Here is a 24,665-nt window from a genome sequence, read left to right on the forward strand (position 1 = left end):
TATGTATATAATTAAATTAATTAATGTTCCATAAAATGACTTTTTATAACCTTTCCTATTTATTATCATATTTTAAAAAATAGTAATCCAAATTCACGAGAGTGTGACACGTGTCTTAAACTAGAACTTATATTGATAACATGTAAAACAATAATCATGAAATCACAAATTCGATCGTTTTTTTCAAATCTTGTATTTTGACATAATTCATAAATAAGAGGTTAAAATATAACACAAACATAAACGTTAATTCAAACTTATCATTCATTTCACACAATATGTTTAACAAATAAATAACATGAATGATACAGCTTCCTTTCTTTATATCAAAGTTTATTAAAATATAACTCATTACATTAGGTATAAATCAAAGCAATTATATAAACTACGCTACAATAGTTTGGCACGTAAAACATAGGTATATCTTCCAAAACATGTCAAAAACGCTTTATCATTTTGCAATATAAACTAATAAGAATGCATGCAATGTAAACAATAAATTATTATTTTGCATAGGTGTAGGATAAAGAAATATACGTAAATAAACATAAATATCATATAGTGAAACTTCGAGATCGATAAATTAATTTGAATATTTCATTACAATAAACACTTATTGCTATAATAAAAAATACGTTCTATTGCTGAATAAGGCTAATGTCAGTAAAATGCATCCATTCACACTGTCCAATGTAATGTTCACTAAATTTGATTGTAATGAATTTTACATACTCGTTTCCGTTCCTAAAAATATCTTTAATTCAATTGTTGTACATAAAATAAATCTTGTTACGCTCGTAGCTGTGTCATCTTTACAACACACTATCGTATCAATGTTCCGTAACATCTTTTTTTCTTAATTTGTCTTATTTCTTATTCTGAATCAATATCTTAAGATAATAAGACTTTCCGTACCTATAATACACCCGTACCATCGACTGTTAAAATGTAGTGCCGTTAGAACCTAATATAGTACCTAAGTTCCCTACATGTTGTTTTTATCCTGTTTGATGCTGTTCAGATAACATCCATCTATTAATAAATCTACAGTCTAGTTCAAGTTTTCTTTAGTGCTTTCTTATCTCAGTAGATATCCAGAGAAACTTGATTTTCCTCTACCGTGTATAGCATGGCTTCCCTCAGGCCATTGTAATGTCACGGCCACTTTGTCCCCTTTATTTAATCTTAAAATCGCGACTGCGTTTCCTTGATCCCACGTGGTAAAATGCTTTCCATCTTGTGAAAATCTATGATCACTGATTGCTGAAACAGCCACTTCACCATTACGGACAATACTTGCTTCAATATAATGTCCTCTTTCTGCAACAATGTCTGTGTTAAACGTATAAGTTCCATGTATAGGTGCCGTGAATACCCCAGTATGATGGTTGTATGCGTGACCAATGTTTGTTATGACATTGTTGAAGACTATTGTCTCTAACATTTTTACCGTAGCAGAAGGTTTCGTCAGTGTCGCATGAAATGCAACTTCCGGTTTGCGAATTCTTCGTCGGAAAATTGCTGAAAAAAAGTAAATATTTGTTTTACTATATAGTTTACTTACGTTTCCGCGGAACAAACATTGTATGCAATTGAAAAAAAAAACAAAAACAGTTGTTACTTTTAGTAAACTAGCACTTTTTGTTGTTATTCAACGTGTGCTATATATTACTTAAAATGTGTATTGCGAAATGTTACGTAAAACACAATAATGAAAAATTGATTACAACGTTTAATGATTTTATCTTTAACAAATGACATAAATATTGTTCTAAAACTTACCCCTTTTACTTATTTTATGATCTGTGTCGATTCCACTGCCAGTTTTTTCAACTTGATTCGATAGCATAACATGAGAAGATTTTTCCGACTCCTCTAATTTCGTAACTCTCTCTTCTAAAGCGGCAATATTGTTTTTTAATGAAGTAATTTCATCCTGGTAATTAACTAATATTGTTTTAAAAAACATTTTTCCATTATCCTTTGATTTTACATGGCCAAGATGTGTTCCTTTTGATAAATGTAACATTAAATATATCACGACTGAAAAGAACGCACGATTCATCCTGCGTGTGTATTTGCGTCTATTGAAACGTAAAATGTAATTGATCGTCTGCTGCAAGATATTTATACACTCCATATTAGAGGCGTGTTTCAAAATGTCATTCAAAATATAAAGCAAATAATCAATGTTGATTGAATTAGTCATATGTCATAAGACATGGTGCGTTCAATGACACGTATTCTCGATATATTTATTATCTTCTTGTGTAAAGACCACGAGTGTTTTACATTTCAACTTGATAACTTTAACGACTTCTCTAGCTCAGGTTATGTTAAGGCCTCAACAGACGGTAGGATTTAGTTGTACAACACTAATTAGGGATAAAATGTACAATTTTCAAAGCAATACAACACTTGCATCCAGACGGTAATTCTGCATTGTAGGAATCATCTCAGGTTTCCCTAAAAAATCCCTCCCAATTGATCCCTACATACTTTACTAACCTCAATTTTTAAAAAAAAATATTGTTAATTTTTAATGTGCAGCCTGACCGAGACTCAAACATGGGACCCTCGATATACCATACTGCAGTTCTACTGACTGAGCTATCCGACCGCCTACAAGCTACCTCCCCTGATTAGAGAACAGTTGAATACCGTGTCATAATCATTTTGGAACAATTTGGGATTCGAACATACCACAACTTTAGGTCTCCAGAAGAGTGTTTTCAACCTTTTTTTACCCCATATTTCTACCATGTTTACCTTTAAGCCCTAATTGCTCTGGAATTTCATTCATTACATCCATCATCAGGAGATAATTTGGTTATCTGTTACCTGTCATTGTGGGAGGTCTGTAGAAATCTGTACGACAAGATTTTCAAAATAGAACATGTCCTATCCCTTACATCTAGACTTAAGGTTTACGAAATCAAGAAATAGTAGCCTTCACACATGAAGATTTGCTTGTACATCTTTGCTTTAATTGGTGTTGTACTTAAAAATCCTACCGTCTGTTGAGGCCTTTACTCTCTTAAGTTTTAAACTTGACAACATTATCAATTATTAGAACAAGATTTACCCAAACCTGTTATTTCTATGCTATAATAAGTTTGCTGTTTATGATTGAAAAATAGCGAATTTGTACTGTAAGAGTATTTCAAAATCTTACTATCTCTTACGCATAAATGAAAATGGCAAAAAAATGCAGTTTAGTTGCTTATTATTGTTCATTGGAATAGAATGTATTTGCTACTGTTAGTAAAATACGAGAACTGCTAGAAATGTTACTGAATAAACATCATCTGTTATGAAATAGATACCAGAATTGCTTTAAATATAGTTGACCCTAAGAAGAAGTTTTTTTATAAGTTTAAAAGTATACGAAAATTTCATATTGCTTGTTGTACAAAATATTTAAGTAAAATATGTTTGTAGTGTCACCAATTATCTAAACCACTTTCAAATTATTATTGTATGGAAACAAAGGCATATCGTTTATGCCAAGTTTGCCAAATAAAATTGTCAACTACAATGGGCTGTGAGTCTTTGGAATTTTGTATGTAAAGCTGGGTTATCACTGCTTTTATCATCATCGTCATCATCATCATCAGTATTGTCATCAACATCAGTCGAATAAGCATAAATGTTACAATAACATTGTTGTTATGTGCGGTGATACCTAAGCGATATCATCCATAAAAAGGTACGACCGTACATTGTTCATGTAGTACTTGTTACCAAACATGTAGCGATCTCATTGCTGACATAAATTGTACAATCATAAAATGAAGTTGTGAATTACGTATACTGATTTAGGGAATGAATAGAACATTTCAATGACTTTTAAAACGATAAACAACGGCTAATATTTTTGGTTCATAGTAATTACATAAATAAAATTAGTTATCGTCTGTCAATTAAAGTGTATTAGCGGTATGATTTAAACAACTCACCATTTAGGCAATTCTTTAAGTTATTCAGATTTTATTATTAAATATTTAAACCTATATAGTCTGATCTAGTGTTAATTTATTTGGCAAAGGTTGTCTAATATTACCTTAATACTACTTTATGCAAAGGTGGATTAATAAATCATTTTGGATTAGTTTAGTTTAGTTGATTGTTTACATTATTATCATCATTGTTTATTTCAGAAATAAATAAGAAATTATTTTTCCTCAACAGTGCCCTCATCGTTAAATTAATTCTTAGTTTGGAATTGGGATCTGAAGAATTTTATAACAGGGCGTAGCAGGAGTGATATAATGCTGCGCATCCGAACAACAAAAGTGATTTTTATAAAAAGATAGAATCACTGCTTGCGATATATTATTTCGATTCTAACACGACATCAACAAAACCTACCTGTTATCAAGCTAAATTGTGCATAGTTATTTAAGCACAACTCATTTTCAATGTTTACGTCACAAGTCTAAATATAGATCGTAAACAGTGATTTTATCGCATATCTACACATCATTTTGGTACTTCAATTGGGCAATTGAGAAAACTACGGGTCTTGTTAAAATACCTGGCAGTGCTTGCATTTTACACAAACTTTGTTTATGCAAGGTTGGTTTTTTGTAAATTTCTTTTGTCATCCTATTGAACGACAACAATAATAGATTGCATGTTAACGTTTTGTTTTTTGTTTGTGTGTGTGTGTTTTTTGTTGTTGTTGTTTTTTACTATTTAACGTGTTCTTTTCTTTACACTATTATCACAATCTAATAGTGTTCGTTACGCTCGAATATTAAGCAATTATATTTGAATGATGAGTTTTGCTAGAGATTGTATCTTAGGGGGTTAATGGTAGCGTTCTTTCAAAAGTTAACATCTGTCAAAATCAAAGCTGCAATATTTTCAGTTTATCCATATTGTGCGAACATAAAAAAAAACATTTTCTATCATAATGCACTGGCCAATCGTAACTGCGGTTCATGAAGTAGATAGCGGTGATTTAACACTACTTGTAGTGTTCCCGACTATATATGGGTTGAAAAACTGCTGCATTTTGTTGATGCAGAAAAAAGTATATTCTGAAATAAGGCGTTGCATTTTGATACGCCTTCTTCTTAAGATGTTAAAAGATCAAATGTGTTTTATCCATCCCTAATAAAGGAGTTTCGATGATACATCTTCGATCAAATAAAATTATATTGAAAACAACTCATGCATATCCTCCTTGGTCAAAAATATTAAAAGGTGAATAGTTTAATGACGTCATATCTTTATTGAATGTAAAAGTTTTAATACAAGCGTTTTTATCCTCTGGTCTTGTTATTTTCCGGAGTAGCTGTATTAAAATTGTTTTTAAACCAGTTTAAGTTACAAAATCCTCCGCTTAATAGATATAGCTTACCCATAGTTTAATAAAGCAGCAGTTATGAAAAATAAGGACAAACTTGATTAGATTAAGTGTAAACGACACTAAGAATAAAGTTGTCTTAAATGGTATTTATACAACTTTTAATTATATGTCAAAACCGTTCAGACATTTCAAAAGGAAAATATACAATAGCTAAAATATTAAAAAATGCAATTTGTTTTCAAATCACCACCTGGTTTGTAAATATTATGCATACCTACTCTTACAGAAACTATATCGTACGTTTTATCCTTAATCAGACAATAGAAGTATATTTCTAAATTTAACCTTGTATGTAAGAGATGCGATGTTTCATAGAATACCTTAGATATAGTAGATATAATTGAAATAGATTAATAATTCATCCTTTATAGTTGAAAGGGACATGTTAAGATCTGATCTTGCAATTTATGTTAACATGCATTGTAAAATGTTTATATCTATATGACGATGTATAATTGTACAAATCTGTTCTGCTCTATTCTTAATAAATATATACGATTTATTTAAATTGCATCGACCGAGAGGAATGTTTGAATGAGGGTAACATAGGACTTTTTGGAATACTTCGTTATCTTATTTTCGTTTTTGATGTTTCTACTTCTTGCCGTAATCAATCAAATTTTTTGCCCTCAAATTTTATCAGCGCACCAATAAGCGCCACTTACAAGTTAAGCAAAACTTTGAGTCAAGTTGTTAAAAGAAAATGAAAAGACAAACACAAGATAACAGTTGTTTTATAGTAAAGTAAAGGTATTTTTATCGGGTTATTTTTTCAATTTATTTAATTTTTAATAATTATATTCGTGAAAGGTATTCGTCATACTTTGAATTTCACAGCACTTTGGCAAAGATACTATCCCAACCGTTCTCAATTACTTACATTTTTTTATATTAAAATTTATTTTAAATTGCGCCCATTAAATCAAATATTTCTCCCACCCACTTCAGTTAATTATGGTAGATATATAAATTAACTTATTTAATACGTGTTAAATATGCACGTTGTCAAAATTACTGCATACAAATTAGATTAAACATAACGTTTATCATTTAAATATAAACATCTCGTATAATGATATATAAATAGGTTGACAAAATATGTATAGTTCATTATTTCCGTATAGTATGTCTAAAGATTCAGTTAAATTTCATGTGTCAAAATACTTTTTTAACAAATTGACAAATAGTATAAAATCAACAGTTTCAATATCTTTTAAAAAGACCCTAAATCGATATTCATTATATAAATTTTAATGTACTTATTATTTTTTCTACAATTAAAATACTTTCTCATATAACACGAGATACACATCAAGGCTAACAACTAGATTCTGCTTAAATAGCTGCGTTACTCATCGTAAAATTGCAAATTGATGCGTTACAATTCAAAAGATTTAGTAAATCTCAATATCTATAATCTCAATAACATTCAACCGTAATATAAAGTTGATTCAATGGATGCATGAAAAACTGTATTAAAATTCTCATTTTTTTTATTCTTTTATATTATTAAACTGTATGTGCATTGTCTTGAGTGCTTTGCCTTTCAGACATTTTATATTGTATAAAAGATAATAATGTCTACTTTTAATAATTAATTAATTTGAGTCACTTCCAAATGTATTATACACATACATGAAGCATAGAATGAAAGATACATATGACCATTATGTAATAGAATTACAATAGACTTGGTATTAACATACATCTAACAATCACACAGCTTTAAATCAAACATTCATCCTGGTGAAGACCTTACGGTAGGTCGAAACCGGTAGATAATAAAATAACATAAACATCCCTGGTGTTGACGTGTAATTTTCTTCTTACTTATCCTTTTTTTTAACTTTAAATCAAGTTAAAATTATACTATGTTTATTATAAGCAAAATGTGCTACAACACGCCTACAAAGAAAATATATTGTATTGATATTTATTGCATGACATTAATACATGCGCTTCACATTCAACTGTTCTTTTACATATTGGATAATCCTACTGTCTGTCATGTTATAGCCGTTACTGTCATTCTGTTTAAGTGAAGCTATCCACTCAATCTAAAACACGTTTTTTTCACTGCATAACAACTTTTTCGAAAATATAATAAAGCTAAATTGTTTTTATATGAGCTGATATGAGACGAGTTTTCGTTCGTCCCTCATACAATACATAGCGAATGGAATGTAAGTCGACGTGCAAAAGATTGGATGTACATGTAAGTGTCATTAATTCATCGTGTCAATGTTAATACTATGTTATTTCATTAATTAAATATAATTTACTATTGATCTCTTAAACATAATTTGCGGGTAATATACGTACTTTTAAGTAATTGCTGAACTTAGAATTGTCGTGGAGAGATTATTTTGTATGTCGATCCAACTGTTTTTTCTGCTTGGATGATAATGAAATTACATCTACGGCTTTAATATTTGGACTCAATTTATGTTTAGATAACGGCATATTAAATTTATATCATTTAATTCTTAATGACATTGACCAACAAAATCAATATTCAAACATTATTATGATTCAGTTATATAATCTGTCTATTTTTTGAATAAGTCATTTGCAATAACCATATATGAAAAGCAGAAATAACATTTCAAATCGTTTTAATTGTTTCTTAATTATATCCAATGAAAGATATTGTTTTTTACTTATTAATAACTTGAACATTTAACTGTGATGTTAACGATTGACTTGGAAAGACTAAATTGAGACATTGACATAATTTATACCTTACAGTTACCTGTTCCTTAAATTATTCGTAATTATAACATAATTTGTAAACTTCCTCATTTAACACTTAACATAATTCAATTCTGAAATGGGTTTGTTTATCTTTCAATCTGTAAAAAATCATACATCATTTATCTGGAAAACAGATCAAAGCTTGATCCGACTGCAAGGCTATTTGTCGCATAGATATATAATCAGTTGACGCTAGCAGGATGTAGGTGAACCATGTTTTATTAAAATTATTAAAACAAAATGTGATGTAATCATAAATGCACCATAATGTGATATATTTTATAAACTTATTACTTTAACCATATAAAGAGATTGACATGATTCGTTAATATTTACATTTCATTGCGAAAATGTTACATGAAATTTTCATACGGCAAAATAGATATACATGTGCTTCAAGCTACATATGTTCACCAATAACATCGCTGCATTTTGTGGATATGAGCTGTTTGTTTTGCCAACAACGGATGTTAAAATAATATTTCAGTGAACTATACATGTTTCTTATCAGGTGCGTGTTTTTTCCTGCCAACATTTTTTCTTTCGAAAAGCAAAACATTATTTTAGGAAAAAGACATGAAATTGTGCATGCATAAGTCACACTCACTACTTGCTTCTTAGAGTTTGTCGCGCATTCATAAGTTCATTAGGACCCTCCTTTTTAGCATTCATTATTACTAAGCTGACTGAGAGGTAATATCTGGTGGTGCGGTTCTCATGGAAATACTTGAAATATCGTTTGCCGCTCTAAGCATATTCTTTCAATGACTTTGTTACTGGAATAAATGAATGTGACATGCATAGAAAAAACCCAACACTAATGCAAAAGTGAAAGTAATGATGACACATAGTTTTCTGTTTCTTGTTGTTTATAATCTAAGAAATTCATACTGTTTACATATGTCGGTGCTTTACAACTATTGGTAAATTCTTTTGAATTACTCAATTACAAATTATTCTACTTTCGATGCATCATTTCACGTTTTACATTGTTTGATTGGAAAGAAAACAAAAATTACTAATTATGATAATGTATAATAATAATAATGTAATCATAACTGAAAACAATGATAATCTAAAACATTTCAGATTTTCTCCTTATACAGAAATTTCCATTTATCAAATATACACAATCAGATCAAGTCAGCACTATCGACGGATTGTTTTATTTTCTACATTGTTTGATAGACAGACAGACAGACAGACAGACAAAACATGATTGTAGCGCACAATTCGTCATCGATGTCCTGTCCTTTTTTTCTTCATATTTAAACTTTACATTGCATAATCATCTCTGATGGAAAAGCCTTAATGGATCTTACAAATGTAAAGAAAATCCAAACTTTTTCTATATGATTTAATCAATGTCTTTCCGGGAATAAATGCACGTATATTCTTAATTGATTCGCGCTGCATATTCTATTTCTAGCACACTATAATTTAATATGCAATTTATTTCAGTTAATCATAAATGAAGTTTTAATGTGACAGTTTTGTGGTTTGGATAAAGCTATAATATTATTTATAGAAGAATATGGTTTGTTTCGTTTATTTATATATATCAAATTTCAGTAACTGCCTTTATTTTGACAATTCATGAATGTTAATGACTCACACATTTTACCCTTTATTAGGTTGCTCTTTTTTTGTTTTAATCACACTGATATGAGTGACCCACTAATAAAAACGTCTACATTCCGTTAGCTGGTTTACAGCATCCTTAAATGAAAGAATCCAAAGTCCAGAGTAGCACAATGGTAATGTAAAAGTCAAGTGTTTAAGGACTCTGAATCAGTTAACGTAACGTCTTTATCATCATTTGATATATTCATAAATAAATTCATAAATAAATTAGTATAATAATTACATGTATAAAATTGAGAAAGTAAATGTTATTTTTTTATACTTTTCTAAGAGTACATTCTGGTATTACAGTTAGCTCAGAAATACTAAATAATTAATTGTGAAATGCAAGGATTTTTGATACAGCAGATAAGCCAGGAAGAACGCGGGGAATGTTCTGGGTGGTGTTTAAAATGCAGCAGGATATACGTTTTTTCCTCTTTTTCTAGGTATCACAGTTTCTCTCAGTCATGACTATTTTTAAACACTTTAAATACATAATGAATCACTGTTGTAAGTAGACCTTTAAGAAATATAAAATAACTTATTCTAAAAGACATGATGAAATATGTTGTCGTCTCTTTTTCATAAATCAAAATTACACAATTATTATCCTAAGAGTTGTTGGAAAATCTTTGCTTTTTTTGCTTTTTGTTTATTTGTTTTATAATTTTTATAATAATTTATTTGAACACACCATATAATGTTTTCATGTGCAAAAAGATGATAATGATAATAAACATGATTTGCTTACATCATCTAAGTATACAAGTGAAGGAATATTTATTTCGTGTGTTTATATTTATTTGAAATGGCAAAAACAGAGAAGAATGTACCGCATCAATATTTATAAACTCTACGTCACATTGTTCATCTTTTTCTATAATCTAAAAGTACAAATATCGCTGACACAAATATTGTTTTACGTGGGTTCTATGGAATTTATACATGTATATCTTATTGTTAATGATTAATAGCAGTGAACATGAATTTGAAGCAATTCCATAGCCACACATTTTCAAGTACACATATAGTAAAACATAAGTACAGACGTGCTTCGAGCGAGCAATCACTTGGTCTTTTCTTTGTAATGCTGCAACATGTTATTCAAATGTTCAAAGGTAAGATTGCTTACAGTATTGTACAGTTTACATATTGGTATAAACTCCTTTATTTAGAAAAATATGTAAATGTTTTTTTAATACTTTTCTTTATAAACGGACTATTGTTTAAACCCGTACATTGTATATAATAAAAATTTGGAGAATTGTTAAGTATTTAAAAAATGGTATTTAAAGGTCGAATAAGTTCTGTAGATATTTGAAATCTTTATCACAATCTAGATATACCATAATGGACGCAATATTATATTCACTTGTACACCATATATGTGAAAGCAAACCGTAAATGATATCAATAATCTAATGAAGTAAAGAAACTGATAGTAAAAATTATCAATGAAATTAAATGTAATTGCATAATATAAGTATAAGCGATGTCCTTGTTATAATATGCTTTGTGTTACAATGTTCAACAGGAGTACCGATTGACAAAGGCAAATATATTACCAAGGAGGGTGTCGCAGATAAGATAATTGGGCTAAGCCAAGAGATTGAAGCACTTCGAAAGAGGGTGGTAAATCTTGAAGTAAACGAGGCAGAGTTTAATGTCAATCTCACAGATAGTGCTAAATGATTGTAAAATATGCATTCTTACTAGCAATTTTACATTAATGCAATCAACCAAACACTCTTACCCAATTTGTCTTTACATTTATAAACTCGATTTGTTCTAAAACATATTACAACCTCGATATAACCAATAAATAATCAACCTTCAGTGAGATAAAACTATTGAAAACCAACAATCACCATTCAATTTTATATGAGTATCAAAGAAATATCATTCAGTATTATACTAATTACATATATTTAATTATCATTATTCCATTTCATACAATTAGCCAACGACCACTATTCATTGTCACATAAACATTTAACAAACACTATTCGGTTTCACATAACCATTTAACAACCACTATTCAGCTTCCTATTAATATTTAACAATCACAATTCATTTAATTTAACTGTTTAACAATTACCACTTAGTTTCATATATCAAAACTCATTTTATGTGGCAATTTTAAATTTATTTGAAGAGCTATTTCAGTTTTCTGTACGAATCAAAATTTAAATTGTTTAACACTAAAATACAATTTTCAAAACTGTAAGAAACATGATTTATTAATTAGTACACTAAATTCAATATGACTAGATTTAATTTGTGTGGAAAGTAAAAAAACGCTCATGCATCTTGTATTAAATACGATTCTTTTACGGTTTTTATACTTAAACATTTTATATGCACCACAAACGACTTCCTAGTTATATATCTATTAAGTTCGTCAATGTGATAATCCGTTTAAATTTAAATTTATTTGCCATAAAGGATTGAATATTTTATTACGTCAACTTCAGCTCATCTAATGAAAGGCGTACCTATTATTTTATAACTTATTATGAACACTACAATGAGTGATGTCCTTGAAGGACATATTCGTATTTAACAACTGTCTTTCTATCACGTAATACTGTCAATTAATCTCGCGAGTTTTATAGGCAGGATATTATATAGATGGCGGAACCTTACTACAACCTTCGTTTCATTCACACGCTCATTAACTATACCACAAGTATATCGTCGTATTTGATTTTCAAATAGTATGAATGTGATATATTTGGAAAAAGTGTATTAAACAAAACTATTTTTCTAGTTCAATTATTTTTGAAGAAATGGGATACTTTTATCTCTTGTCACTTAATACTTAAATGTAGAAAGACATAGTAGTTGTTTCATTGTAAAATTGTAGAATGACATAATGAAATCGTGAATTTACATCAAGCAACTCGTATGATTAAAACTAAAGGATATCAACTTTTTTTTATCCGTATTGTAAAATGTAATGTCCTTGTTCAAGGTGGCATGAAGCATGCTTTTCTATTGTAAAGCTTATGCTCAGAGGAAACACAACCAAAGAGTAAAGGAATTTAATTGATACAAATGAATTAATTTATTTTGATGCACATAAGTACTAAATATTTTTATATTAAATTATATGTAATGAAAAGAGTACAGAAATCCATGCATGCTTCTTGCACGTATATATTTCGCTAACATATTATTTTCTCAGCAGTAATTATATCATTTTTATTGTTGAAGACTGAATGTAATTTAAGTGTAAATGCCTTTCATGATTGTTTATTTCAACACTTCAATCAAGCTTTTAAAAATAATCATGTAAAATTTAAATCTAAAAGTAATTTCTTTAATTCATTCATTAATTTGATTTTATCCTCGGCAACGTATATATTTGAGAATTCAATTTATAAACGATCTTTATTCCTTTGATAATACTACTACTAATAATCTTATGAGATAAGTTTGTATTTCCTATGTGTTTTATTTCAGCTAATTCATAGTTTGTACATATTAAATGGGGATGTGGAAGGTAGAAAAAAAGCGTTATATAATTGATACAGTGTTAGTTAATGACCCTGTACGGAATATGCGGTTCTGTGAAAACCAGAATAAAAGTTCGACCTTTGATATCACGCCGATATGGTTTGCCACAAAACCGGATAGTTATGAATTAATTCATTTTATTAGTAATTTGTATACGATTGTTTGTATCGATGTCTCTTTCATAAAGTCTATCGACATTGATCTGCAATTTTTTTCTCAAATTTTCAAGCACAGGTCTGGTCAATCTCGCGCCAAACGGGCGAACACTTGACACTCGAAAGTGTCCGAAACCGACAGACGACTATTTGACCACATACCGGAAGTGACTACAGGAACTGCTAGAGCTATAATGATTCTATCAACCTAATTAGGTTAACACTAGACTTTGCGTTGGATAAAATGTTTGGTATTTTCAATTTCTTTAAAAACCAAAATAAATGTTTCATCTCGAAAACATTGTTTTGCATTTAAAGTTAAAATTATTCAACCAAATAAAAATATTTTAGTACAAACATTCAAGCTTTAGGATTTGATTTCATTTTTAAACGACATTTAGGAGGTTTAAACAGTTTAAAATAAGTAGTAATGATATTCTAATTATCAAAGTACCGAAGTAGTCATAAAAATACATATTATTTACATTTAATTCACCTCTAATTTCTCTGTGATCGACTAAATTGCTTCGTCACAGATTAAATGTACCATAGCCATCATATCAAAAGCATTACTAGAGTACTTTTATATTACAAGGTGCAGAGTTATGACGTGTATTTGAATTCATAAGTAAGCAAACATAATATGAAATATATTAAATGAGAAACAAAAATTACATGTACAGGTATATCGTTATTTTTGTAGTTTTTAACTCCACCTTTATCTGACTGTAGCGTTTTTAACACTATCTTAGATTGTTTAACTTGTATATATGCTATTATAACTAACGATGTCGATGTTGTCACAAACGTATTATCATATTTATGACTTTGTTGATGTCGACGTGCTGTAAACGCAATAGACTGAATAAACATTTTATTCAGTATTGTTGTTTTTATCTAACCTATTGCACCAATGCTTAATACACATATTTTCAGCAACATCACAATATAACAATATTTAGGATGTACTGACTTAAATCTATCAGGTTGGAAAAAAACATAATTCATATTTTTTTTTAAAATTAAAGCTTCGGCTTGATAGACAGATACCTTAACTACAAGACCACCACTCCCATTACACATGCTATCTTAAGATTAATAATTGTCAAGATATATTCAGATAAAAAGGAATTTAATGTTTGGTTAAGGTTTACATGTGATTTACATTTTCTCAACTAAATAACATGTTTGAGCCCTTAACCATATATTGAAATATCCCTACGCTTTTTGATATTAAGGTTAAATATGAATCGCCCTTATCAAAACCACCGACGCAAATAAAAAAGATCTTTGAGATGTCATCAAGTTAACATTTTAATAATATAACTATGCAGTTTGATGAACAAAAACGTTTTAAGCGTGAAAAGATCTTACACATTTCGGTGACGTTAATTTTGCTTAATGTTTTATATATGTTTTAGCTTCACCTGCATAATGCTTCACAAAACAAATTATATCTCTAATGTACAGTAAACTATTTTCATGTATATCGGTAAAAATCTGGTTGCTGACCCTTGCATCATTACAACATTGTTATCATAAATGCATCAATAATGTATATTATTAAACATGTACATATAACATATGTTTATAATTACATGGAATAAGTAAAGCTATAATCGGCGCAATATTCAGAAACTGTACACTCGTGCTGTTTTCATATAATTTAAGACTTTAAGGGGAAAATGTCTCTGTTATCTATATACAAAACACAAATCGTGAAATTATGAATTGTAACCTTTGGCTTTTACTTAAGCATATAGCTGTGTTTAAAGTGTCTAAAATACTGTTCGTTGTGCTGTAACTTTCTTTCTTATCACGTGCATTTTCAACAATGAATGAAACAGTTTAAAACGAGGAAGTACTTTAAGAATACTTCATTTGAAAGTAGTTTTCATTATGTTTTCTTGCTATTTTCAGACTGTCATTATGGGGAATTTTGCGGCATGTATTTCATCAATTTTTTTTTGTATGTCAGTTTTCAAGAACCATTGTGGGTAATGTTAAAACAAACTCAAATTTCCCCATGAATAACATTACACTTATAATATATCATTATTTAAAAAGCGATAAAATCATTCGTTCTTAAAGTTTCAGCTACATCCCCCGTTGTGTGTATCAGTTTTGAATCAGAGATATAAGGTTCTTCAATTGTCACGTGGATTTCCGAAAGTTATGTAGGCTGTTTAGAAACAGAATTCCCAAATTCGTTTGTTTCTTCTGTATTGTTTTGTTTATACATTCATGAGTTAATTGGATTAACAAGACGGAAACACTTACGCTAATAAATGTCACGTGTTTTGAAATGTTTATACTGTTTTATTTATATATATATATCCTCAGATACAAACATGTAGATATAGTAGACATGGATAATATATTAGATATGTTCTTAAAATACATGGTAAAAGGTATAGAGTTGTAAATTATTACTATTTTAAATTATCATGCCAAACTTGCATACACTTATCAATAAATATTTATTTAAATATACTTGAAAATAATTTAATCACTATTTCAAAAACAATCAGCAAAACAGTATGTATGCAATGATCTTTTAAAATTTGAAACACAGTTATAATTTCCATGTTCACAATCAGCTACATTTTATTCATAAACTTTTTCATCAATACATTATCAGTATGAATTGTTTTAAATGATCACTGCATGTACTTGTTCTGATGCAAAAAAGGTGAATTAGACAATTTGTCCCCATATTTCAGCAGAGTAATTTAAGAAAGAACCTAGAAATGAATTGATCAGCTGGCATTTGAGTTTAGGTTTACTGTTTACGTCAATAAAAATATCTTTAATATAATATTTTTACAATTATACAGTAATACATTTAATGCCTTAAGGCCTTGTCATTTAGTGTTCCTGGTTTAAAGCAAAATTGCCAGTATAATTGAAAATAGTGCCCAGGTAGTTAGAGTTATCAACTGTTTCTATTTGTTGGCAATTCTGGAATCCACTTTTAATTCTCTTCTCCTGAAAAACAATAACCTTAGTTGTTAATGTATTAAAGCAGCGTGCCTTGAGATTCATCCTTATTTAATGAAAAATTGACAATGTACTAAAAAGTAAAATAAAGTCAAGTAAACAAATAAAGTAATACACACATTTCAAAGGGCACTTTCAATCCGCCTAAAATACTAACTAAAGGTCAAAATTTGCAATAATTGCCTTTACAGCGGCAATCACTCAGTAAATAGGAGATTTTACAGCGTCTGAAATTTCAAGTTTCGTAATTAATACACTACTTTTATCGAAAAAACAGTCAGATTCATTGAAATTATGTTCTTTACAAATTACATTACATTGTACCAACAAATTTTCAGCTGAAATTTCATCATTTTGTTCTCAAAGTTTTTTTCTAAAAATGGTTTTGGTTTTTTGAATCTCACTTTTTCTTTATGTGCTTTTTGCTTCTTTATAGTGCATCACCAGGTGAGTATAGTTACAAAACGAAGAAAAAATAATAGAAATATGGTCACTCCATTCGTTTATAGAATATACGATAAAATTTCAAATATTTGGAAAATTACTTTTTTCTTTTACAAGGTAATCAATTACGGATTTTCGTGACTTAGTATACGAGCCAATATTGAAGTCACTCCCTAATCCATCGTTTGTTTGAAATGCAATTAAATAGAACGTTTAAAGTGCATCTAAATTGTTAAAAGTGCAAGCAATTTTCAGTAAAATATTGTATCATTCTTTCCTATTTTATGTCATAAATTGTTGACATTGGTTAAATTTGTAAAAATGCATAGTCATGCTGTTATCATATTTTTATGATGATATCAAGATATACTTTCACAAACAATGCCTTTGTTAACGCACGTAAAATGAAATCAAAATAATATGTTCCATTCAAAAGTTTTAACTGCTATCGTTCACACATTTAGAGATGACCTCGCACATACATGCATTCTTTCAATTGTATGATTTAAAATACAGTAAAATATATCATAAATTACTGACCATCCTATATTTCAAATGTCTTCCACTAAAAGAATGATACGACTTATCATTTAGGTGGACAAATGTTGAATAGGTACATGTATATTCATATATGCTATTAAAAGATTAAAATATAAGATTCGTGTAGACGCAAAAACTTGTTTTATAGAAGGCACATTGCGGTACAAGCCAATAGTTAAAAGCATTTATCAAGTCCTGTTCGTTTTTTAAGTTTTTCCTGAGTAACCAATATTCTATCGTAAAATATTGTTTACCAATAACTTTTACAGCAAAATAAATGTTTTAAACAAGGGAAAATATTAAATCTAAAATCATATGTTGTTATCCTTATGACAAGATTAAAGTTTAAGGACTTCCCATATATTTACATAATGCTTTATGATATTAATTATAAAAAATTTTCCCTACGTTTTTTGCTGAACACTTGCAATTGGTCATCGTCATATGCATTGGATAGTTAATGGTGAATAAGCGTCATAAAGTAATGTGTCAACTTCGACGAACAGTCTAACTTGTTTTGGGTAAATACTTTGAACAACGCTTTCATCTTGAAACTTGACAGAAAATAATAGGAAAATTCTCCCACAAAACCTGTAACAAATACTTTTTATCAGCTTTCTTAATTCATTTATTTTATTACATTTCATGCTTGGACAGTGAAAAGTGGTAACAGATCTTTAAAAAAATACTTATAAAACAATTAAATGCTGTCCTAGAAATTTATAAATTGTTGTCTAGAATTTTGGAATAAAGAATCCATAAGTTTCTTGCACACAATTATTATTCAACTTTAAAAATGTTTACTATTACTTCGGCCGCCATTTTGTATGTATACTGATAAATAAATATATTTATAAATTTATTACATGCAAATGTGTCAATTTTGTAAATATGTTACGAAGATGTACCTATGGTACTAATCTTATAAAATAAATGTTCTTTTCTGTTCCTATAAATTAAACTGTGGATCCATAAAATGACAATTTAAACCGGAACTTCATATTATATTTATCACATAAGCCAGTGTATTACATGAAATAGAAATAAATTTGATTTTTCTGTTGCTTTGTTATATAATTTTTCTCTTTTTTAACCTTATGAATAGGAAGAATTTCCGTTAAATTTTGTGTATTGGCTGAATTTAGAAGAAACGTAGTCCGGCAAGACACCAGTGAATATAATGAAAATATGTTTTACTGCAGTGAAAAATGATTTTTATGGTGAAAATACGAAAAACAAAAATACGCATTTTATTTCATCAAAATTTCATTTATAAGTATACATGTATAATAAACCCATTTATCAGTTACGCTATAGGCGCATCAATGAAGAATAGTTCCTCTGCATACTAAACAGTCTTTATTTTGGTTATTTTATAGATAGAATATTATATTCATTACTGAATTTATTGAACTCGATCAATAAAATAATATTTTGCTCACAGACTCTCATAATATAATCTTATTTAACTCGTTCAATACATTCAGTATTGAACCTACACTCATACAATATCCTGTATTTAATAAAAATGATAATACATGTACATTAGACTAAGTGTAATAACACTTCGACGGGACTTCATTTGCGTTATATATAAAAAACATAGCGTTAAGGCGTGCTAGTTAGAAATGTTAGAGTTACACTATAGGCAGGTCAAGAAAGAATGACTCTTTTTTAACAGTAAAACGCTTTTATTTTAGGTATGTTATAAATAGAATATTATCGTGTAGATTCAATACTAAATTTATTGAACGCATTGAAAAAGATATTCAACTCGTTCAGGAAAACCTCTACACTCAACAAACATTGTTTACAGAAACAAGAAAATCTCAATGCACGTTTTATAAACTAGAATTTATATTGATTACTAACGCAACACAATGATCATGAACTCACAAGTTATTCCGGCAGATCGTTATACAAACTATTATGTTCTGACATGATTTAGAATATAACACAAACATATACGTTAATCTAAATGAGTCATTTATTATACAGAATATGTTAAACTAACAAATAAAATAAAATACAGAATCCTTTCATTATATCAAAGCTTATTCAAATATAACTCATTAAATTATGTATAAATCAAGGCAATTATATCAACTGCGCTAAAATAGTTTGGCACTAACGCATCAAAGTACAACAAAATTATATCTTCCAAAACATGTCAAAAACGCTATAACATTATACAATGTACACTATTAAACGATGCATGCAATATCAACAATAATTTATTATTGCAAAGGTAAGTGATAAATAAATGTATATAAATACGATATAGAAAACATTTGAGATTAAATGACTATTACACTATAAAATAAATATCACAATAAACATAAATTGCTAAAATGATAAATACGTTCTATTGCTGATTAAATCAAATGTCAGTCGAATGCATCTTTTCACATTTAGAACATCTAATGTAATATTCACTAAATTTTGCTTGTACTGACTTTAACATACTGGATTCTATTCTATACATGTATTATCTTTATTCATCAAAACATTTTAGTCATTTTTTGTTTGTAAGCTTGGAACTATTGAAGCTGTATTATCTTAACAACCATCTATCCAAAACAGTTGACTATAAGATCGCTTTCTTCTCATCCCGTTTCATTTTTTGATATCTGGATCAATATCTATAAATAATTAGACGTTCTCTCCGTACCACCGATTGTTATAGTGTCTAATTGTCCCACATGGTGTTCTTTAACCTTTTTGCTGTCTAACCGATAACGTCCGTGTGTAAATCGGACATAGCTATAGTCATGATTAACTTCAAATAACAGTTTGTCCTATCTCAGTAGATATCCAGAGAAACTTGATTTTCCTCTACCGTGTATAGCGTGGCTTCCCTCAGGCCATTGTAATGTCACGGCCACTTTGTCCCCTTTATTCAATCTTAAAATCGCGACTGCGTTTCCTTGATCCCACGTGGTAAAATGCTTTCCATCATGTGAAAATCTATGATCACTGATTGCTGAAACAGCCACTTCACCATTACGGACAATACTTGCTTCAATATAATGTCCTCTTTCTGCAACAATATTTGTGTTAAACGTATAAGTTCCATGTGTAGGTGCAGTAAAGGCCCCAGTATGATGGTTGTATGCGTGACCGATGTTTGTTATGACATTGTTGAAGACTATATTCTCTAACATTTTGACCGTAGCAGAAGGTTTCGTCAGTGTCGCATGAAATGCAACTTCTGGTCTGAAAATTTTTCTTCGTCGAAAAATTGCTGAAAATAAAATAAATGTTTTTACTATATATTGTATAAGATAATGTGATATAAACATTGTAGGCAATTTAAACAGTTGTTTCTCTGTTCATATTTTTATTGATAACAAAAGTAAACTAGCTCTTTTTGTTAGTATGCAACTTGTGTGTAGTTTTAATGAAAATTTGAATTGCGAAATGATACGTACAAACATTCAGAAAAAACAACATATATGGCTTTTAATGATTTTATCTAAAAATAGCAGATGAAATTAATATTGCTCAAAAACTTACCCCTTTTACTTATTTTATGATTCTCGATGATTCCACTGCTAATATTTTCAAATTGATTCGATAACATAACATGAGAAGCTTTTCCCGTCTCTAATTTAGTAACTCTCTCTTCTAAAGCAGCAATATTGTTTTTTAATGAAGTAATTTCATCTTGGTAATTAACTAATGTTCTTTTAAAAAATATTTTTCCATTATCCTTTGATAATACATGACCAAGAGGTGTAGCTCTTGACAAGTGTAATGATAAGAATATCACAACTGAAACGAACGCACGATTCATCCTGTGTTTGTGTATTTGCGTCTATTGATACGTAAACTGTAATTTATCGTCTGCTGCAAGCGAATTTATACACTTGTATCACATCGTTCATTGGTTTGTAATACGATTGGCTGGTTTCACGTCATTCATATATTACGCACTTAATCAATGAAACATTTCAATCTTTGTGACGTTAAACTACACATATTTTTTCGGATGTTCATCTCTGATTTGTTTTTAAATTAATAAAATGTTTTCTTAGGTGACTATGCAATTTTTATGCGAAGGATCTAATGATTTGATATGGTAAATGCAATATTTACAAGTTAATGTCGGTTTAAAATATATGTGCTCGTTTGTTCTTTTTTCTTGTCGCTTTTATATATGGTGCTTTAAAGTACATTAACTCAACGAAACGTTTCGATCATGTTCCCTGTACACTATTTTGTGTAAAGACTCCACTCCGAACACGAGTGTAAATTTTCATTATCTAAATAATACATATACGATAATTCTTTTAACGATATCTCTTTTAAATATAGCTAGCTCAGGCTATGTACAAACATTTCAAAACACATTATATGCTTTAATTAATATGGTAAAATATTAAATATACAATTTGTTTTCAAATCACCACACGAAATTATTCATTAAAAAGCAGAATTCTTATCTAATCAAGCAACAAATATTTCAATATTCTAAATACTATATATGCATTTTTTTAAAAAAAATATAAATCTATATAGTCTGGTCTAGGATAAACGGTTTTGAAAAAAAAAATGCATATAGAGTATTTAGAATATTGAAATATTTGTTGCTTGATTAGATAAGAATTCTGCTTTTTAATGAATAATTTTTGGTTTTAAGTTAGTTTGTTTAAGAAATTGATATCAAGTTTGAATGCGTTGTTGTAGAATAATGAACGGTTAGAGAAAGATAATCGCTCAGGCTTATCGGCCTTCGAGAATTAAAAAAAGTATTTGAATGATTAATCATGCATTTTTCATTACAACGCTTGAATATCTATTTCCATTCTAACATGCATAAAAAGAGAATTGGTAAAATGTGTTGAACTATATTATGCAAAAATGTAATTTTCCTGAAATTGACATCATATCTGACTTCATATGTACGACTTGTATGTTTTCTTTTTTATGTCTTCCATATAGCTTGTTATAATGCATTCGGAAGCCCTATTTGTTTGATAGGGCAATAATGTGAAGGGTGTTTGAATGATTATTGACATTAACATTATCATTGTTCATTATTTTTCAGTGCATGCATTTACACGTGCTCCGTTCATACGTTGTTGGTTTATTGCATGTTTCTTTCCTGTTATCAATAGATGACGTGTTTTCGTTATATCGCTTTCCTATGTAACATTGTTCTTTTCTTTACTTTAGTATCTTCGTTACATTCAGCTATCTGACAATTGTGTTATAATGTGGATTTTTTTTGCTTTAGATGTTAAAGGTAGCCTTCACTCAAATTATACAGTCTGATCAAATCAAAACTGCAATATTTTATTCTATTCATGTTGATCGAACATACACGACATAATTTACAATCAAAATGCACCAGGTAAATGAATGTGATAGTGGAGAAACTAAGCCGTGTTATGTCTGCCTTTTCTGCCATTTTTACTGTTGTTGTTGCTCTTTTTTGTTTTTGCACTGAAATGGCCAGGTTTTTTTTATCTAGGATATTAGACCATTGTTGTTCTCGAAAAACCTTTTTACCAGGGCTCTATTAATCGCGGGTTAAACTGTAATTAAAATTGACTGAAACTGATTGTGTAAACAAATGATTTGAAAGTTAGCATACTTTTTATCTATATAATAACTCTCTTGCTATACAAGAATGTACAAGAATGAAGATCTAGTAAATATTCTAATGGTGTATCCTTTTTGTATCAGTTTTGAACTGACACGTTTTATCAAGAAGACTTAGGATACCTTTCACAAAACTGCGTATTGCAGTCAATAATCTTAGAATAAAGACAGGTAGATATTCACGTGAAAGAGCAGGTCGTATTTTTAGAAAATGTTTGATGTTGTAACTCAAACGAAATTGAGGATGAGTTCCATTTTTGTTTAATTGTCCTGCATAAGAAAATTTTATGTATATATTAAAAATATGATAGGAATATACCAAGTTTGTTTTAAAAGAAACTTTGTTCTAAAGAAACGAAGATGCCTTGTCAATATATAAATGAAGCTTTCAAATTATGATACTAGTTTATTATATGTGAGTAATTTACCTACTGTTATGTTTGTCATACAGTCCAAACTTCTGATTGTATTTTCCTCACTGTGTATGTATTAACCATCATGTTTTCATTCATGTTGTAGTTTATAATTTAGTTTCATTGTAGCTTTCCTGGCAACTGACAAGCATTTGCAATGTCAACATGATATATGTTAATTACTTTTATTAACTTTCAGGTGACGTTAAATACGTGACATAATGTTGACCTATTGTGTGTTTACATCTCTTCGTGGATTAAAATAGATTTTATCACAATGACCTTACTTTGAGGTGTCCCGAAAGCTGAGTTTTCCATTCGACTTCTACAATCAATCTGCAACCCTTTTTGAAATTAAGGAGACATTGAGAGCAATGTCAGTCTTCAAGAAAAAAAACACTGTGTCAAAATATTGACAGTTACCTAAATTTGATACATGATAAATTAACCAAACAAACAAAATGTCTTCTTCTTTAAATTATTAATATTATAGCTTTATCCAAACCACAAAATTGACACATGGTGCTGGAAATAGAATATACATAGCAGGTTAGTTAACAATTAACTTGCATTTTGTCTCGAAAAGACATTTGCCGTCTATGTTTTCTTGTAATGTATCGTCATAGAATTCCAATTCCATTTGCTTAACTTATATAGAAAAGTTTGGATTTTCTATACATTGGTAAGATACATTTAGGTTTTCTTTCCCATCAAAGAAGATTACGCAATTTTAAGTTAAATTATGACGCAAGAAAAACAACAAGACATAGAGGATGAATTATACGCTAAATGTATTGAAATTATCTGCCTATCTATATATCAAACAATGTAGAAAATATAACGATTTGTCGATACTGCTGACTGTATCTGTTTGTGTATTTGATAAAAGGATATTTCTATGAATTTCAGATAATTTTTGATTTTCATTGTTTTCAGTTATGATAACTTAATTACTATTATACATTATCATAATTAGTAATTGTCGTTTGTTTTCTTTGTTTCAAATGAAACAATGTAAAACGTGAAATGATACATCGAAAGTAGGATAATTTGTAATTGAGTCGTTCAAAAGAATTTACCAATAGTTGTAAAGCACCGTCATATGTAAACGGTAGGAATTTCCAAGATTATAAATAACAAGAAATTAGTGAAGTAGCTTTTTTCTATGCATGTCACATTCATTTATTCAAACAAAGTCATTTAAAGTATATGCTTAGAGAGGCAACGATT

The 24,665-nt window shown here is 29.1% G+C and overlaps 2 protein-coding genes across 2 annotated transcripts; both read right to left on the reverse strand.

The window, feature by feature from the left end:
* Positions 1 to 246: 246 nt before the first annotated feature.
* Positions 247 to 2,104, reverse strand: LOC132730423 (complement C1q-like protein 4). The gene is made up of 2 exons (XM_060716343.1): positions 1,783 to 2,104; positions 247 to 1,521 (listed from the first exon to the last, which is right to left on the reverse strand). Exons 1-2 carry the CDS (start codon positions 2,063 to 2,065, stop codon positions 1,079 to 1,081), a joined length of 726 nt encoding a protein of 241 aa, XP_060572326.1. The 5' UTR covers positions 2,066 to 2,104; the 3' UTR covers positions 247 to 1,078.
* Positions 2,105 to 19,711: 17,607 nt separating this feature from the next.
* LOC132730424 (complement C1q-like protein 4) lies at positions 19,712 to 21,266 on the reverse strand. Its single transcript, XM_060716344.1, has 2 exons — positions 20,932 to 21,266; positions 19,712 to 20,659 (listed from the first exon to the last, which is right to left on the reverse strand). The coding sequence occupies exons 1-2, from the start codon at positions 21,209 to 21,211 to the stop codon at positions 20,214 to 20,216; spliced, it is 726 nt and encodes a 241-aa protein (XP_060572327.1). The 5' UTR covers positions 21,212 to 21,266; the 3' UTR covers positions 19,712 to 20,213.
* Between the last annotated feature and the right edge of the window lie 3,399 nt (positions 21,267 to 24,665).

The sequence above is a fragment of the Ruditapes philippinarum genome, unplaced genomic scaffold (genome assembly GCF_026571515.1).
Source record: "Ruditapes philippinarum isolate M1 unplaced genomic scaffold, ASM2657151v2 ctg3121_1_1_1_1, whole genome shotgun sequence".
NCBI classification, from domain to species: domain Eukaryota; kingdom Metazoa; phylum Mollusca; class Bivalvia; order Venerida; family Veneridae; genus Ruditapes; species Ruditapes philippinarum.

Coding starts and splice junctions, on each gene's coding strand:
- LOC132730424 (XM_060716344.1), bottom strand. CDS start 21,211: ATGAATCGTGCGTTCGTTTCAGTTGTGATATTCTTATCATTACACTTG. Junction 20,660..20,931: donor TCATAAAATAAGTAAAAGGG/GTAAGTTTTTGA, acceptor TTTTATTTTCAG/CAATTTTTCGACGAAGAAAA.
- LOC132730423 (XM_060716343.1), bottom strand. CDS start 2,065: ATGAATCGTGCGTTCTTTTCAGTCGTGATATATTTAATGTTACATTTA. Junction 1,522..1,782: donor TCATAAAATAAGTAAAAGGG/GTAAGTTTTAGA, acceptor ACTTTTTTTCAG/CAATTTTCCGACGAAGAATT.